The sequence below is a fragment of the Notechis scutatus genome, chromosome 3 (assembly GCF_049901735.1).
Source record: "Notechis scutatus isolate UNSWTSFEM ecotype Mainland chromosome 3, rNotScu1.2, whole genome shotgun sequence".
NCBI lineage: Eukaryota > Metazoa > Chordata > Lepidosauria > Squamata > Elapidae > Notechis > Notechis scutatus.
In genome coordinates this window covers 102,290,091-102,308,006 of record NC_142011.1, presented here as the reverse complement: position 1 = coordinate 102,308,006, position 17,916 = coordinate 102,290,091, and the positions used below count along the sequence as shown (strand labels likewise).

The following is a 17,916-nucleotide window of genomic DNA, read 5'->3' as shown; positions in this document are numbered from 1 at the left end:
CATTATGGCTGATTTGGGGCATGAAGAACGCTAAAATGTTTAGCTAGTTCAATGTTAATAATTTTGAAAGGGCATCGTGATTTTATTGAAGGCAATTCAGTTCAATCACGTCATTCTGAACCCAAAATAATAATGCTACTTGGCAGAGCTTGATGAAGAGAGTGAAGCAGACAGAAAGCCAATGAGAAAAAGATCAAAGGGAAAATGTCCTCTGCAGGCAGAGCAGAAAAATTAAAACAAGATTTTGACACCTATAGGATGGAATTCTTGGGTTATGTTATCTTAGATGTGATCCTGAACAAAATATAGTATTATATATCAACCCTATAAATCCAAGAATTCTATTTTGGTTCAAGAAAAGTGCTGCCAGTTAAAGCCAAAGTGAAATGGGTGCCTTTAAGAGCTGTTTCACAGTAAATTGTTTTACTTAATAGATGCGTGTTTAGTGATTTATTATGATCCTCTTCACTTTCTCATTTTTGATGCCAGAGAGACTTTTGTATCACTGTATGGAAAGGTTTCTCTGTTGGAGCCATCAAGCTAAGGAATGTCTCCTTGTATATTTCTTTGATGATCTCAGTCTGAGACACTATGGGCACTAACTTGGAAATAACTTTAATTAAACTCACTGGTCCTTCTGCATAATTACTCAAAGGAGACAAATATTCTGAGAGACATACAATTTGCTTGACATGGAATCTGCTTATAATCTGCTATTTTATAAAATTCCTTTATTAGGCCTGGATTAGATGTTATCTTTATGTGGCTTCAGTGAAATTTCTCTCAAAAAGAAAGAAAAAAAAGTTCCCCTTTTCCTTAAAATTGAGACAAGATAACACAGACAATTAAAAAGCCTTTTTAGAGAGGCTCAGTTATATCAAGAGAGAATGTGTGTTACAGACTTTTACAAGTTCTACAGTCTGTATTATGGTTGAACCAATACCACAGTGATTTATAAGCCTAATACTTTGGTGCAAATGTAGAATTTATATACATTGCATTTGCCCATACTTCGTCGATGAAATCTATATTATGGGTAAAATGTTGTATTATTCATCTTTTCTTGGAAGCAGAAGTTCTTCGTTAAAGAATCAAGTGACCAAATACAGGAATGCTGGATTCTTACTGATGATTGTCAGTCTTTCTCCCTCTGTGTGTTTTCTGCACAACAGCAACAAATGCAGAAATATGTGAACAGATAGTAATTTGTGAAGGCCTTGGTACTCTCTGAGCTTGGTTGTTTGCTTGCATATGTTTCATTATTCAACGAAATAACATCAGTGTGACTGATGTGACTAGTGCAGCACTGATGACGTTACCTAGATGGGTAATGAAACGTCTGCAAGCAAACAACCAAGCTCAGATTCAACTGTCCGCTATGTATATTTTCTTTTATTGGAGACAGTAAATTAAAAATGCATTTCCTTCCTTTATTCTTCAGTCAGGAAAGCTACACAGGTAGCTTTTGAATATAGCTTACTACTACAGGTAGTCCTGGTTTAACAACCACAGTTGTAACCAGCAACTGAGTTGTTAAGTGAAGTGATCAGTAATCCATAATATAGATTTCATGAAATCTCAAGTGTGCTTATGATATTATTTCCTTTGCTTAACAGGCCTGCATAGTTTGTAAATAGGAGGACTGGTCATAAAGTTGCTTTTTATTATTTAATCACCATGGTAACTGCAAATAGTAGTAATAATAACTGACTACATTATTTCTACTCTATCTTCAGATAATGTAGTTTGCCTTATTTTTCATAGTATTTTTTTCATAATTCTAAAAAATCTTACAGTTTTTTTAAAAAGGGGGAAATGGGATACAAACAAGAGAAGGGGAGGAAATAGAGAATTCTCGTAATGGGTAGCAACCGGGGGAACAAAAATTTCTTCTAGTAGAATTGAAACATCAGAATTGATGAGGTTTTGATCTCAGGAAGCAGGGGATTTTAGCAGTAAGGAATATGAAGATACAAGCAAAACAAAAAACCAAAAACCACTGGGATTTAGAGAGAGAGAGAAACTAGAACAATAAAGACAGCAAATATAAAAGAACTACAACCAGATAATATCGGGAAGTTTTATTTCTTGCTGGAAAATAAGAACTACTACAAAGCAGACAAAAGGGAGAGAAAAGATGGGCAATAAAAAGATCAAGAGATATGTAATATTTAAAATAAGGAACGGCAAATGAAGTGATTTATAGGCAGGCTATCCATTAACTGGGGAGAGAAAATACATGAAAATCAGGTAAATACTGAAATCTAATTGGATGGCTGCAGTTGGGAAAAGGGATAGGAGAGGGTCCTTATTTGTTATAAGCTGTGTGTTGTTTTTCTGCTGTTTCCCCCCTTTATTTTATGTTTTAAAACATTTACTGTCCAGTCATGAATTTGAGAGGAGAGGAGAAAGGAAAAGAAAGGAAAGGAGAAAGGAAAGGAAAAGAAAGGAAAGGAAAGGAGAGAGGAGGAGAAAGGAGAGGAGGGGAGAGGAGAGGAGAGCAGAGAAGTTTCCAGTTATTCATTGTTAGAATCTGTTCTCAGCATAGTTCTTATTCATAATGTTTCCTTTTCAGATGTATTTAATTCAATTTGTGCTCACTTGTTTTGGCTGATGTATATCCATGAAAGCTTTTTTTGGGAGGATGGGTGGTTTTTGAGTCCTGGCCACTGCCTGACCATTTCACTGCACTTCTCTTGACAAAATCTTAGAAGTGGTTTGCTATTGCATGATTCCTAGGGCTGAGAGAGAGTGACTGGCCCAAGGCCACACAGCTGGTTTTGTGCCTAAGGTGGGACTAGAATTCACAGTCTCCCAGTTTCTAGCCTGATGCCTTAACAAATACACCAAACGGGCTCTCTATAAAACTTATAAACATGTTTTCAGTTTTAAATATTGCAAGTTCTTGTAGTTATCTCAGTTCTTAAGTTACAGGATTCTTGTCAAAAATTAAAATTTACTACAGTATTCACTTTCCTTTTAAAAAAAAAACCCACATAAATAGAAAAACATATATGAAAAATCAGGTTGAACAGAAAGGGTTTTTTGTTGTGTGATGCATAACACTACCTGGATGACATGTATACAGATAGTCCTCAGCTTACAATCACAATTGAGCCCAGAATTTTGATCGCTGTAATCACCACATAACTGGACTTGATTTTACAACTATTTTTTTATAACAGTTGTTAAGTGAGTCAAGTCCAAATCCAGCTTGATAAATTGGCATTTTTGTCAGAAAATGGCAAAACATGATCACATGATAGCAGGACTCTGCAGCCAGGCTGTAAGTGGGAGCTGGTGTCCTAGAGGTCATTTGGGGGATGCATCTCTCAGGGATGTGCCCATCTGGATCCTGAGTGTGGCATCATCTGAAACTTTAGGACAGAGTGGAGGTATAGTGTGGGTCAACTTATTTTCCAAAGCACCAGAGGGCAGGACAAGAAACAATGGATAAAAACTAATCAAAGAGAGAAGCAACCTGGAATGAAGAAGAAACTTCCGAACAGTGAGGACAATTCACCCAGGGAACAACTTGTCATCAGAAATTGTGGGTGCTTCATCACTGGAGGTTTTTAAGAAGAGACTGGAGTGGACAGTCACTTGTCTGAAATGGTATAGGGACTCCTGCTTGATCAGACGGTCTCCAAGGTCTCTTCTAGCTCTATTATGATTGGTTAATTGATTGATCGGTTGGTTGATCGATCGATCGATAGTCAGTGAGATAGACGTGAGACCTTGTTTATGAAACCATAAGGGTCGGATTGCTCCTTATGTACCACCTTCAATACTGTAAACTCAAGATGGTAGACTTAACCTAATTCTATCTTCTATTTTTCCTACAACAGCAACTCTGTGAGGTAAGCTGGGGTGAGAAAGAATGACACGAAGCCAGACCTTGCAGTCTCTTTGAAACTACTCTCTTAGTTTCTAGTCTGGTTTCTTAACTATTAAACTGAACTGGTTCTCTTCTACTGTAGGAAGAAAACAGAATAACATTATTTCATCCTTTCCATTTTTTTCTGAGGCTTCTTGGTTACTTATCACATAGTTGCCTTAAGCATTATTGCAGCACTTATGAAGTTTGTAGTTTTACATTTCTGGAATGCAAAATAACTTTAGGTGGATAAGCATCATTTCTGAGTAGTCATAATAGGTCTAGGATTTTGAGCGGCATTTATGCATCTGGCCTTCATAATCTCAAATTTTAACAAATAGAAGGTTACAGTCTTACATTCATTAATCTCTAAATTAAATGTATGTATGTGTGTGTCTGTGTCTTTCATTAAACATATCAGATTTACCTATAGTGGGTTTTTAAAAATTTTATATTGACCTATACATTGATCATCCCTAGCAAAAATGTCTGATACAGGCCTACTTTTTTCTCTACATATAAAACTTAACCTGCTCTTAAAAATTCTTCAAAAATCAGGCTTTATTGGATGTAACAGACATTAATGAAAAATATGAATGTGTGCATGTGTACTTATTAATATTAATGTTTTGGATTGCTCTACAGAGTTTTTAAATTATTATTTAAAAGAGTTATGTGGCCACTCATCCTACATACCCTAGCCCTGAGTATTCTCAGAAACACAGACTTATTTGCAATGACATTAATACAGACTGAAATACTAATCTGGTTAGCAGTCGTTTCTTACCCGTGTTTCAGACTAAGCTCTCCATTTTCTAAAAGGTATTTCTGAAAGGATCATAAGCCATCTGCACATTTATAAAGATTTGAAACTTATGTATTTCTGAAAACAAAATTGTTTCATTAAGAGGTGGCAGTTATGTTCCTAATACCAGAGAAGCCAGCCATTAAATGCTGTGTAAAGCTGATTCATGCTTCTGAAATTGACTTGGACTAAATTTAAATGTTGAAATAGGCACTGATGAATATGCATCCAGAATTGCACTACTTCTCAAGTGCTATCTCTTTTCACTTTATCCTCAAGTAATTTGGATACATCTTTTCATCAAGAGCCTTTTATTAAGTTTACCCACGATGTAGCAGACTTGGTATTTTATTGAGTATATCCTTGGCAAAGGCTATCTAACAGGAATCTGCAGTCAGATCCCAGTATCTGAAGCAATCCTTCGTAAAAATGTTCTGTATATTTTCATTGTTCACCAGTTTTGAAAGCAGTACATTTCTGGCTGCATATTGAATTCTCTGTGCCATGTACAGAAGTGGTGAAACATGATATTCCCACCATGTCTTAGTGGTAAAAGCAAAGGATATCATTTTCTTTTTAAAAGTCTTCTTTGTACTACAAGCAAAATGTAGATCACGTCATCAGGAGAGGATATGCTAAAATCAAATTCATAAGGATAAATGGTATAAAAACAATAAAATACCATTTACTGTAAAAATATTAACATTATTGGTACTTTGTTCAAATTCAGCATTGAGGGAAATAGACAGCAAGTTTAACACTCCTCAATCATGTAATTTCAAATACATTATGTGTGAGAATGGATTTAGAAAGTTTTAAATCTTTGTTCTTACCATGGTGAATCACTTGGCTTTTAAAAATTCATTCTGAATTAGGATTTTACTTTGTACATATTTCTATTGGGTTTTATTTTGATTTAAAACTAATATATGCCTGTATCCTTTGAAATAAACAGGGTTTAACTGTATAAATAAATGTAGTACAGATGTATGATTTTTCCCCTGATAATCTATTTGTGCTATTCTCTTTATTTCCTAATATTTGATCGTAAGAAAAAGAATGACTACTATATAAATGGGCCGTAACATAGGTTAATTATTGTACTATGAAAATCCTAACATGCAAATTCTACTTACATTTTCTTTTGTAGCTTATATCAAGGATAATTTTATTTGTTATCTAACATTTCAGTTGCTCTGGAAGTAAATTTGTTTAGATGTTCTCAATCAGTTCTTACAAATAAAACTCACACAAGCCTAGAAGAAGGTATATGAGTTTGGATGAGGATAGAGATATGGTAATGGGAAAAGTTAAGGTCAAGTGTAAAGTGAAAAAGGCTTCTCCTGGAATGAACTTCTGGGAACCAGGATTCTGAGAAGAAAATCTTTGAGAAAAAATGGGAAAGCTCTAAGAACATAATGAAAAAAGGAGAAAGAGACTTACAAGAAAGAGTCTTACAAACTCGGGTGGACTGTTTTTTTATGCCAAGGGGAGGGAGACAGGAGAGTTAAGGAAGCAGATTCAGGCATTGGCCATGTTAAACAAGAATACAAGACAAATTGGAACTTCCGGTTTGCAAGGCTTCGGCAGTGGCAGGGATTCGCGATACTGCGTGATCCCTGCTGCGTTCGCTGCCAAGGTTCCCCCAATCCGTTCGGATTTGGGGGATATAGCTGCCCCGTAGAGGCAGCTGAAGACAGGGGGGATCCGGATAGGGGCTTGGGGGTGTCGCAGACCCCCTCCCCACCCAGCAAAACCCCCTTTTCCCAAGGTGGAGGAGCGGCGGTCAGTAATGGCCACCACAAAGAAACCTGCAGCCGGACAAGATCGTGCAGGAGGAAGAAAGCAGGAAGAGCAGTGAAAGTTGTTTTTGGACCGGGACAAAGCAAGAGAGAGTGCCCTGGAATTTTGAAGGTTGCTAAGGATACATTGTTTCCAGAGAGAGTTACAAGCGGCGAATATCCTAAAAGGGAAAGTTTTCTTTTTTTCTTTTCACTCTCCTTCCTAACGTGACAGCGGATGGAATCATGAGAGAAATCCGAAAACCTGCATTGGAGGTAATTGAATGCTGAAGGGATAAGGATTTCTGAACATTTAAAAGAAAAAAAGAAAATCTTTTTGGCTGTGAGTGGGAAGGGAGAGGGGAAAAAAATTGGAGCAAATTTGAAAATAAGGAGAAGAATGCCTAAAATTCGATAATGGGTAAACGTTATTGAAAAAGGGATTCTGGAAAGGTACATAAGATTGTATTTTTATATTTGTACTTAGAAATAATTTTAGAAAATTGGAAACAATATGCAATTTAAAATGTGATAAAATATTTAGTATAATTTAGTGAAATTTTTGTTAAGAAAAGGGGAATACCTTAATGAAACAATGATTTAAGATATGCGATGTGGGGGGGATAATTTTGGAAAGTATAAGTGTTCCCATAAAGGTATGATATTTAATTGAAATGGGTAAAATGCTTAAGATATAAATGATTGTTAATATTAATGATTAGACTATGTTATCCTAGTGAAATTTTTTGTGAAATGAGAGATTTGAAGTAGGAGAAGGGGGAACATTATAATGAAATAATGATTTATAATATGTGATGTGGGGGGGGGAATAACTATGGAAAGTAGGTGCTCCCATAAAAGTATGTGATTTAATTGAAAAGTAATGTGCTAAGTGTTTAAGATATAAATGATTATTAATATTAATGAATAGATTGGTATTGGTATTGATAATATTGTATAATTTTAGAATGTACCAGACAGAATCCCAATGTAAGCTATGTATTCTATATTAAGTATTATAAATGTAGGGGAAAGAGATAAAAGCATCATACTCCAATTAGTGTACAGGAGAAGTTTTTCTTTAAAGAAGAAAGATAAATGGATAGCTGGAAATAGAACAGACAAAGAATAATAAATATTATGACTCGAATTGAGATGAGATAAATAAAATAAAATTAAGAAAATTTAAAAGAGAGGAGAAGCTATATAGAAAATTGAAAATGCTAATAAGATATGGAATGATATACAAAATATACATGAATTTGAATTGGTGTCTGTACCAAGAGTTTTAACCCGGGACTAAGCAACTTTCAAAAAAGAGGTTTTTTATGTTTTTATGTTTTGTGTTTATGTGTGTCTACGTTTGATTGAGCTAATAAAACCTTGGAGGAATGTTAGAAAAGGATAATGGAGAATAAAAGATAGAAGAGAATAAAGTAAGCCAGAAAGGAAAAATAAGTATAGTGAATAAAAACATACAAAATAGATAAATATAGAAAAGAAATATAATTGAATGAAAGTATAAGGAGAAATAATGAGGAATATGAAAGGATATCTATGTGTTTATAAGGAGATGTGTCAATGATGTATAAAATGTTTTATTTGCTTAGAATTTACAAATAACTTTCAGAAAAAAGGTTTTATGTTCTTACGTTTTATGCTTTGTATGTGTTTAAAAATTAATAAAATTTGTTCAAAAAAAAAAAAAAAGAATACAAGACAAATTATATTTTGGATGCACACTGAGAAAAGGAACTGTGGCAAAATCTCCCTTAGCTTCTTAGGCCAGCCTTCTTTATTAAACAGAAGAAGGCTGGTTTAAGAAGCTAAAAATGATTAGCTAATAGATATTTAATAGCTGTGTTCATGGGGAATTCCAAGAGTTGTTTTTAAAACATTTGGAGGGTACCAGGTAGAGGAAGACTGACATAAGGATTAGATGTTCACTACTGGAAGAAAGTTGAAAGGAAGAAGTAGTTTGTAGGATTGACAAATAAGAGTTAGCCACATTTCCCTGCTAAGTGTGGGTAATGGGGTTGGAATCCAATACATCTGGAAATTGTCAGATCAAGGAAGACAGGGCTGCTGCATCCTTAAGAGCTGTATATCAATTGAATGCTGTTTCTCCTATTTCTTAAACCCTAAGGAAGTAATGAGGCCAGGAAGCATGTGGTGTGGGATAGACAAGGAGAAAAGACCAAATTCCGGAAGTTGTGTTAACTTCTCTGCTACAAATTAAGTACTGAGTTCAAAGCACTTCCTAATATCTAAATCCTTAGACATAGCTTTCCCCATTTTATTTTTACTCACTGCCTGATATTCCTATAATTCTTTTGCTTTTAGATATGGAAATCTGGAGATCTCAAACTGTGAAGAAGATGGGAGCCAGAACAGTACGGAGACCAAAACAGTACTCAGGAAGTAAGTGTTGCATTTCTCTGAACAGCAAGAATCACAGCCAAGGTTGAAAAAAGGATGTGGTCAATATTCATCTGGAAATTACACACAAATCAGTTAATTGCACAAAGGAATATAGGAACTTTGTCACAACTCTACAAAAGATCAACATCTTAGGAAGATGAGAAGTTAACTGTCAAAATAAAGCCAAGTATAGAAACTAGAATTAGTAGATAAAATATTTGTAGGCATTATCCAATAAATTAATTCCAATAGGTAGGTTAGGAAATATTCAGTATATCTCCCATTGAAATAAGAGGCTTAAATATGACTGGATTGGCATTTATTTTGCCTGTTCTACACAGTAACGTTATTCTGTACATTTACTTGACTAAAGATTATTTTAAGTTTTAAATTTGATTTAATATATGAATGATTTTAGCATTGTGCTTGAAGGATTTTAGTCATCTCAATGCAAAATTTCACTGAAACACATGAATTGCTTTCATGACAAAATCAAGCTAGAAGCTGTCTTTAACTATCAAACTTATAGGAAGGATATCAAGGTTGAAATAGAAAACATTTTTAGTTTTAAAATGTACAAGGACTCTTTTCCTATAGTTGGGTGTGCTGTACCAGCAATCATCAAGAGGATGATTAAGCATAATGTCAGAGTAACACGGTTACTACGAGTGGTTCCATCTTCACTGATCTGTTAAATAGAACACACGTGGTATTATGGATCATCATGCATGAAACAACTTTAGCTTTTCCTTTTCCTCCCAAATATGCATATTTTCAATGTATGAGTGATTACTTCTCTGAAATAGGGACAATCTGTAAGACTGACAGGGTGTGAAATGCTAATGATGATCTGGACATATATGAAATGTAAGTTGCCTTGATGTTCTGTTTTTTTCTACAATACTGTAATTTTCAAAATCACTTTCAGTATGTATATTGCTCCTTTCTTGTCCCTCATATTATGTTTAAGTCAATTTTATTCACTTCACAAGTTAATAGTGCAACATAAGTGGCACATACTGTATATCTCCTAGCACTCCAGCCCACATTCATCCATCTGATCAAACAGATTGCTGTTTTCAAAAGTTCATCCCAGAATAAGCCACTCTCTTTCTTTAGGAAAATCAGAGGAAAGACTTATGCTTGTTCAATTTTCATCTATAACCCTATGAATTTAGTATGATTGAGGGAGAAATAATTCAGTGAGTTTCATTGCTGAGAATACTTTTTAACCAATCCAAGTTTCCAAGCACTGATCTCGGAACAACAGTGTACTGCCTATAAAACTCAAACTTCTTACAATAAACAGAAACTTGAGGTTCCTGCTCCAGCATCTGAAAAGCCCCATAGTCCAATTCTTTTGTCCCTTCAGAAAAAGTAGCATGACTCTGAGCTAATTTATTAACCTTTCAGGTCTTGAGAAATGTCCTTACTTGGCATTGACACAATGTCTTTTTTGGGTTAGACTTTCTGATTTTTCAATGCCTGGCAGAAAATAGTCTCTGCATTATTCTCTCCCTCTGCCCTTTTGTCATGAAATAGTCATTGTAGCTCACAAGATAATTTAAGCTATCTCAGATATGCCAAGGGGACTTTGGCATAATATGGTGGAGAGATAAACTGACTGGGCTTGGCTCCAGCCTATGCCATTGATTTCCTTCTGGTGTTGGGCAAGTCTCTTGATCATTGTATAATTTTTTTTAAATTATACAGCTATAAAATTGAACTGGATTACTGTAGATACCTATTTTTTCCTTCTCCAAGACATAGTGGATATTGAATTCCCTCCTCCCTGTCTCCTATAATTGCCTTCCTTTGGGAAATGATTTAAATTTTACTTTTGAAAATGTATGTTATATTTTTTCACTTCTGTGGCCACCAGTTATGGTATGCAAACATCAACATAAATAACTTAAATTAACAAAAGACCCAGGATTATATAGGCAAATAATAGTATAAATAACTTTTTAAAAAAGACCTAGGAAATGTAGTAATTTAGAAGTAGTAATTAGTTTATCAAATACTAGAATCTCTGATGATAAAATTGCAGGATCACTCTGGTTTTTTTTTTTAAAGTATCATTACCTTTGGTTTTACTTTTAATGATGCACTTTCCAATTTACTACTTCTTTGTGGTCAGGATTTTGTTGTCTTTGTCTCCTGTTAATTATTTCTCCGGTAAAGCAAGGTGTCCTCTTTCACTGTTTTATAAATAATTGCAGAATGGAGTTAGTTGAAGCAACCACTGAATGAATGTGAAAGACTTCTCTTACCGCCTGGGAAATCCTCAGTGAGAGCTGTTTCAAGTTTTGTTTGTGCAGAGTACAATCAACGTTCATTCTAGTAAAGGGTAAAATAACAAAAGAAACCACTGTGGCTGACCTAAGGAGAAAAAAGGCCAAATAGTGACAATTAAGAGAACTGGAAAATTGGGGAAGGTTCCAAAACAAGCCAAATTACTTGCACAATGGGAAAACAGAGGAGTGAGATCATAGTGGTTTAGTACAGTACACATAAATGCCAATATCATGAAATTATAGAGACTTGTTATAACAGGCATCATTTCATTTCAGGATCCTAAATGTGTTTTCAATTTTTTTTGTATGGGGTCACATTCTGAGCTAGCTCCTTGCAGAGTATTGATTGTTATAGGCAGTGGACAAATATAGGATTCACTTTATAGTAACTTTTAATATATTATGTGAAATTACAGTGAGTAAGAAAATGTAACGGTTTTTAATTTTCAGTGAGTGCCATTATGTGCAGCTTTTAATATGTCCCAGTTTGACCATGTTTTCATTGACCCGTTTAGCCCTGATAAACATGGCTGCCAAATGGATGATTGTATTTTTTTGGTCCCATTTAAACCCAACAAAACCTAGGTTCATAATAGTTGAGCTCCAAGCTTTTAAATCTTGGGGTTTTCTTCTCATGTCCTGAATTATGTTTATATTTGTATAGACTTGGATTACAGAGGAGTTGGTGAAAGATTTTAGATTTCCATTTGAAAAGCAGTTTTCTAAAAGTATGACTATGATTCCACATCATTTTTTCAAGAAATAGAAGGTAAAGTTTTTTTAAAAATTAAAAAGTTCTCACCAAGCAGGAAAGATTTCATTTGGTTAATTTTCTTTTTAAGATCTTGGAAACTACCTCTGTCTATGTTTACAGCTGGCAGAAACAGGGAGTTACTTTTCAAGGACATTAAACATTGAGGCTGCTACAAGGTTTGGCCTTCGATCCAGCCTTTTTCCGGAAAGCTTTCCTCCCTAATGTGCTGATTAAACAGTCAACAGATGGGAGGCCAGTAAGTTATAAGGGCAGTCTGCATAGTTTGTTTTATTGCCTCTGTGTTGATTGACATGAGTTTGTAGGGAAATGCAGAGCTTACTGTAACTTTGAACTCTAGTAAGAGTGCAATCATGTGTCTTATTCTTACTAATACCCACATTCTGAATGGAATACAAAGGGAGAAACTTTACACCTTCCAAACAATAACATGTATTGTCTGGTCCAGGCTGACATGCTTGTACTGTGTATGGAACTGATAACATTCCTACTCCACTGAGTTAGCTGCAATCTTATCTCCTGGAGAAAGACTATCACTTTCTGAGTAGAGTGGTCCCTTACACATTTCTGGAAAAAAAAAAAAGGTTCACGTACATTTTTGTTACAGTGATTTCTATGATTAATTGTGTGCAAATAATTCTTTGCAAATTTATACATGGAAAGTTTACCTCAGTGTACCATGAGAAAAACAATGACTAGGGAATCGTTGTAAGTGCCAAGCTTTTGCTTTGTTAACTGTTGACAGATAACATCTAAGCTCCTGATGCCCGTTTTCACGGCTTTTCTACCTTTAAGTACAACTTCGTTGAGACAGCTCTTCCAGCTGACAGACTCTTTAAAAAGGAAAGCCTGCTCTATAAAGGACACAGCCATATTGATTTAAAGAGACATTAGGAAAGAGTACAGAAATTCAATTTCATGTAACATTCATACCGTGGCCCAAAATAGGTTTTGCAGATTTTTGAGACAGGATTAAACATAGTTAATACTGTAAGTATTAAATTAAAGGCTATAAATAGTTATGTAAGTAGACACTCATTCCCTGGTCACCTTCAGACTGGCCTATTGCAATGTGCTTTACATGGGGCTGCTCTTGAAGAGTATCCTGAAGCTTCAGTTGGTACAGAATGCAGCAGAGCAAGCTACATTAGCTGCCAGTTTGCTTCCAGGTCCAATTCAAGGTGCTGGTTTTAACCTTTCAGTCATTCTTGGCATGGTACTGGTTATCTGAGGGGCTGCTTCTCCCTGGTTACATCAGCGCCTCCTAATAGATCTAGGTAGCCATGTTGCAGGTACATCAGCTAGAGACTTTCATTAGTGGGTCTTAGAAGATATGCCTTCTCTGTTGTGGCCGCCTTGTAGAACATTCTTACCTCACTAAATTAGATTAGCTTCCTTTGGATATTCTGTGAAGCCTCACGTCATGGCTATGTTGTCAGGCAACCAGAGACTTCCACAGATGGCACCATTGTTGAGATGTCCATTTTTATTCTCTCTTTGCTATGGTTTGTATCTTTTACTTTTATGATATTTATTAATACATTTTTTAAAATTTTGTACATTTTTGTTTTTATCTGATTGTTATTCATCATTCAAAATCACTTTGGGTGAGAAGGGCAGCTATATAAATTTGATTAATAAAATAAACTTCTGTTGATGAAAATTTGTACACTATGAATCAATTTCCTTTCTCCAAAACTTTCACCAATGCTTTTTTAAAAGCTATCATATTTTTTTCCAGTTCTGCACATTTCTTTCACTAATTTTGGCTAAGCCAAATTATTGTTATTCGGGGAGGAGCTGTCAGAATTGTTTGTTACCAAAACCATTTGAAGCACATTGAGGCAATGCTTCCTGATTATGGAACTTCCAGATATGTGGGCTTCAGCTTCTAGAATTCAGAGCATAACTTTGGTGGCTGTTGAATTTTGGAAGATGAATGCCACATTTGGAAGCACCCCATAGTGGAAAGTACTGCATTCATAAATGAGATTTAGGGCACAGCATTAAGATTCTCATTCACACCCTTGGACAGTGTTTGTCAGCCTTGCAGCATCCAAATGGGCAGGATTACAGTTCCCAGTATTCCCAGCGGCATGGTAATTTGTCCAGGTTGCCCAAAATCGATAGGTGCTATTCTTTAATGTACCAGGAGGTTGCTATATAAAGGCTTTGCTAAGGCACAATGGTCTGAGCTTAGAATGTGCACACTGTAGAGAAAGAACAAGACTGAAATGTTTCCCGTCCACTTGTCCATAACAATTCATTGATGGGATGCTTGTTTGACCAGTACTTTTCTGCTGCCCTTTCCAATGTGCATTTCATCACAGTGAGGGCTGTTGAGCTTAAAACAGTTAATACTACAGGATTTATATGGATTTTGTTTTCATTTGGCATTTCCTTTTCAGAGAATAACAAGAACAGTCAGTCTTTCAACTTTAGTTGTACTTGCTTGCTAGTATGCATAAGAGACCTTAGTTACAGATGGAAATCTAGGGCAAGCCTCCACTTGATACTGAGAATGTGATTCAGCCCTGAAATTCTGCATGAGCTGAGATTTTTTAGCACAATGTATTGAAACAGAATGCTGCAAAGTGTGATGTTTAAAAGTTAGTTTTGTGTGAGAATGGAGGAAGGAGATTTTTATTCTTCCTTATTCCTTTTGATAGCAATTTTGGGAGACATGTTTATATAGCTGATTTGTGTCAGTTTCATGGTGCAGCTGACTTGGCTTTCCTGAGCACACCTTATTATTTATTTATTTAGTTTGCAATATTTATATCCTGCCTGAATCCTAACAGGATTCTGGGCAGGTAAGAACAAGATAAAACATATAATACAAAAACCAAACCCGCCAAAAAGCCAAAAACCAGGACAAGGCACCATGAAATAACTAAGGGCTGAAAGCATATTCAAACAAGTAAGTTTTAACTAGTGTTGAGAAATGCAAGCTGTGTTGTGGTAATAGGTTGTGGTGATGGTATTCCAGGAAGGGGAGATGGTATTCCAGGAAGCTTGGGGGGGTCAGAGGTTTCAGTCTGAGTTTGTTTGATCCTATCCAGATCCTCAAAGCTTCCAGATACTGTTCAGGATTTCCAGCCTGGCATCACATAGTGATGACATCTCATCTCATATTAACGGATGATCTCCCACAGTGATCATCAATTGCTCTTTGGTAGTTGACCAACACTCAATGCCACACAGTGCTACTGAGCAGAACATCACTTTATATATTTTTGGTTTTAGGTGAATTGGTATATGCCTATTGGAGAGTAATCTCCTTCCACCGCAGCCATGCTATTTTCACCCTTGCATGTACCACCCTTTTGCTTTGCAACTGGGATCCTAAGCAATTGAAGGAGTTTGGCTTCACTAGATCTTTGCTGCTTACATGAATGGTGGACGTGTTTGGACTAGTCTTTAGCTACTCATTCTTCTTGATATTGAGGCGCAAATCAAATTGTCTAAGAAGCTTATTCCCTATCTGGATACAATGGAGTAGTTCTTTCCTGTTGGTAAACTGTGAGCAGGACATTGTCAGCATGGAGCAAGGTCCAGGGAGGGCCCAGTGATGCAAGTCTTACATGATGGTATCCATGCTGAGAATGAACAACGGTGGCAATAATACCAAGCCTTGGTGCACACTACATTTCACAAGAAAACTGTCAGAAAGGCTTGGAAGTGTATAATACTTGGTTGCTGGTGTAAACATAAAGCTCCTGGACTTATTTTATGAGTGCTGTGGGCATCAATGGTCACAAAGTGCATACCATATCAGTTGATGCGAGACGTGATCAAAAGCTTTATTAAGATTGGGGAAAGCAGGTGTCATGGCTCCTGTTTGCTATGCTTCTGCATGAGTACATGAGCCACAAAAATGGCATTGGTGGGTCTGAAGCCTTTGACCAAACCCAGCTGATTGATACTGATTTCAACAAGGACATGGAGGTGCTGGTTGAGTCCAGCACATCGTTACCTTTTAGAATGATCTCAGAATTATAGCACCGTTGATTTTAACCTATTTTGGGGTTTTAGGCTTTGTTGCATGACCGGGAATATAATGATACTGACGTAGCTGACTGTATACAATGTATTTCTGTTTTGCAGTGCCATCGCCTCAATACTGAGAGCCTGGTTAGACCAATGTTCAGAAGATTTCCAAGAGGCACCTCATTTCCTTTGTTTGCAGAAACTGCTGGATTATCTGACCAGGATCATGCCAGGCTCAGACCCTGAAAGAAGGGCACAGCAACTCTTGGAGCAGTTTCAGAAGCAAGAAGTAGTAAACAACAGTAAGGATATTCTGCAAATATTTTAACAACCATTTTTTATATTGGACTGTTTCGGCATTTATTATGCTGTGATATCAGTTGGAATACAGTAGGATTTTAAAAAAAAGGAAAGGTGGCTTGTAAACTTTCAATTTAGTGCGCTTGGTGAATCAATTTTCTGATTTTTCTCTGTAGGAAGGTGAGGAGCCAAACGCTTTTGCCAAATTCCCTAACATTGAAAATGATGCTTTGAGATGATTAAGTTCAGCTTGCAAGTTTTCAAAATAAATTGCTCTGATTTTTCACTTTTAAAATTGGTCTCTCCTGTGATCTAGTAGGGATTTCTTTTTATTACTTTCCTTTGCCCCTTTCATGACAAAGGAAGTGTCTGTGACTGTTTTTTCCTATCTGAATGGTCTGGTGCTGACATCCGAGGACAAAAGGAAAATTTACGTTAGCAGGTCAAAATGCCACTGGAACCATTGTGAACAGTAGTGACACTGGAATGCTGCTTGCAGTGTCAGGGCTGATAAATAGCCTTTCCCCTTCCCCCAAGTCAGAAGGTTTCCTATGGGCATAATTAGCATATCTAGAAAGCCATTGGAACTTGCCTGATGAACACAACCCAATGAATGTCCAGTTTTCACAGAGAAGCAGTAGGAAATGGATAGGAAATGATAGCACACAATAAGGAATGAATTCAATAAACTTCAGGAATTATTTTCCCCTTGAATATTATCTATCTGAATGTTGCAAAATGTATAAGTTATACAATTAGTCATCCGTGACACCAAATAAATGTACTTTTTTTCTCCCAAAGGAAAAACCTAAATGGTTCTTCTCATCCGAAATTTCAAAATCTCCCAGGGTTGTTAATTTGTACCTAATGAACACGTATATCAAACAAAGGAAGTCTAAATGCTGAGAACTATAATTAGCTGTTTACAGAATAAAAAGTTCCCACAGAACTTCCTAGGCACAGCTGATACTCTAGCTACAGAAGTCTCGCCTCTTGATTTCTTATTGAAAAAAAACAAAAAACAGAACATTATTTCAGCTGAATCTAAGACAGTGGTGAGACTTAATTTTTTTTTTTTACTACTGGTTCTGTGGGTGTGGCTTGGTGGGCATGGCAGGGGAAGGACACTGTAAAATCTCCAGTCAGGGGTGGTATTTGCCGGTTCTTCAAACTACTCAAAATTTCCACTACCAGTTCTCCAGAACTGGTCACAACCTGCTGAATCCCACCCCTGATCTAAGATGTTATCAGTGAGAACCCTCAATCCAGATCTTCATCACATTAAAAAAAGTTTTCTGGTCACAGAAAAATAAAATACAGGAATTGCTGCAGCCTGTGTAATGTCTAACTGCGATGGTCATCTCAGAAACCAGATGCTATAGAGCAAGTAGAATTTGTTTCCCCCATAAATAATGCTGTCTAAATCTTCAGAAATGTTTACCAGTTTAGGCAGTCTGGATAAAATAGAGGTCGCACTTTAAATGAAGTTAATTCTCTGAGATGAGGGAAGTCTCCACTGTTTTTCAATAGGCAACTCTCACCTACTGCCACAAGTGGAGAGGGTTTTGAGATTCTGTACCAGAGGTAGCTTTTAGTATAACGTGCATATCAGCTTTTTAGAGGAAGAAAGAAATTAATTTCCCCTGGGGCTGAGGAGACTTCTTTCAGAAGCC

The 17,916-nt window shown here is 36.2% G+C and overlaps 1 protein-coding gene across 2 annotated transcripts in view; it reads left to right on the top strand.

Moving 5' to 3' along the window:
- The window catches only part of RGL1 (ral guanine nucleotide dissociation stimulator like 1), a 92,872-nt gene that overhangs the window by 43,400 nt on the left and 31,556 nt on the right, over nucleotides 1-17,916 (top strand). For both annotated transcript variants that reach the window (XM_026669264.2, XM_026669265.2), the window contains exons 4-5: nucleotides 8,807-8,884; nucleotides 16,061-16,245. In XM_026669264.2, coding sequence (XP_026525049.2) covers nucleotides 8,807-8,884; nucleotides 16,061-16,245 — 263 coding nt within the window. The remainder of the gene's footprint in view (nucleotides 1-8,806; nucleotides 8,885-16,060; nucleotides 16,246-17,916) is intronic.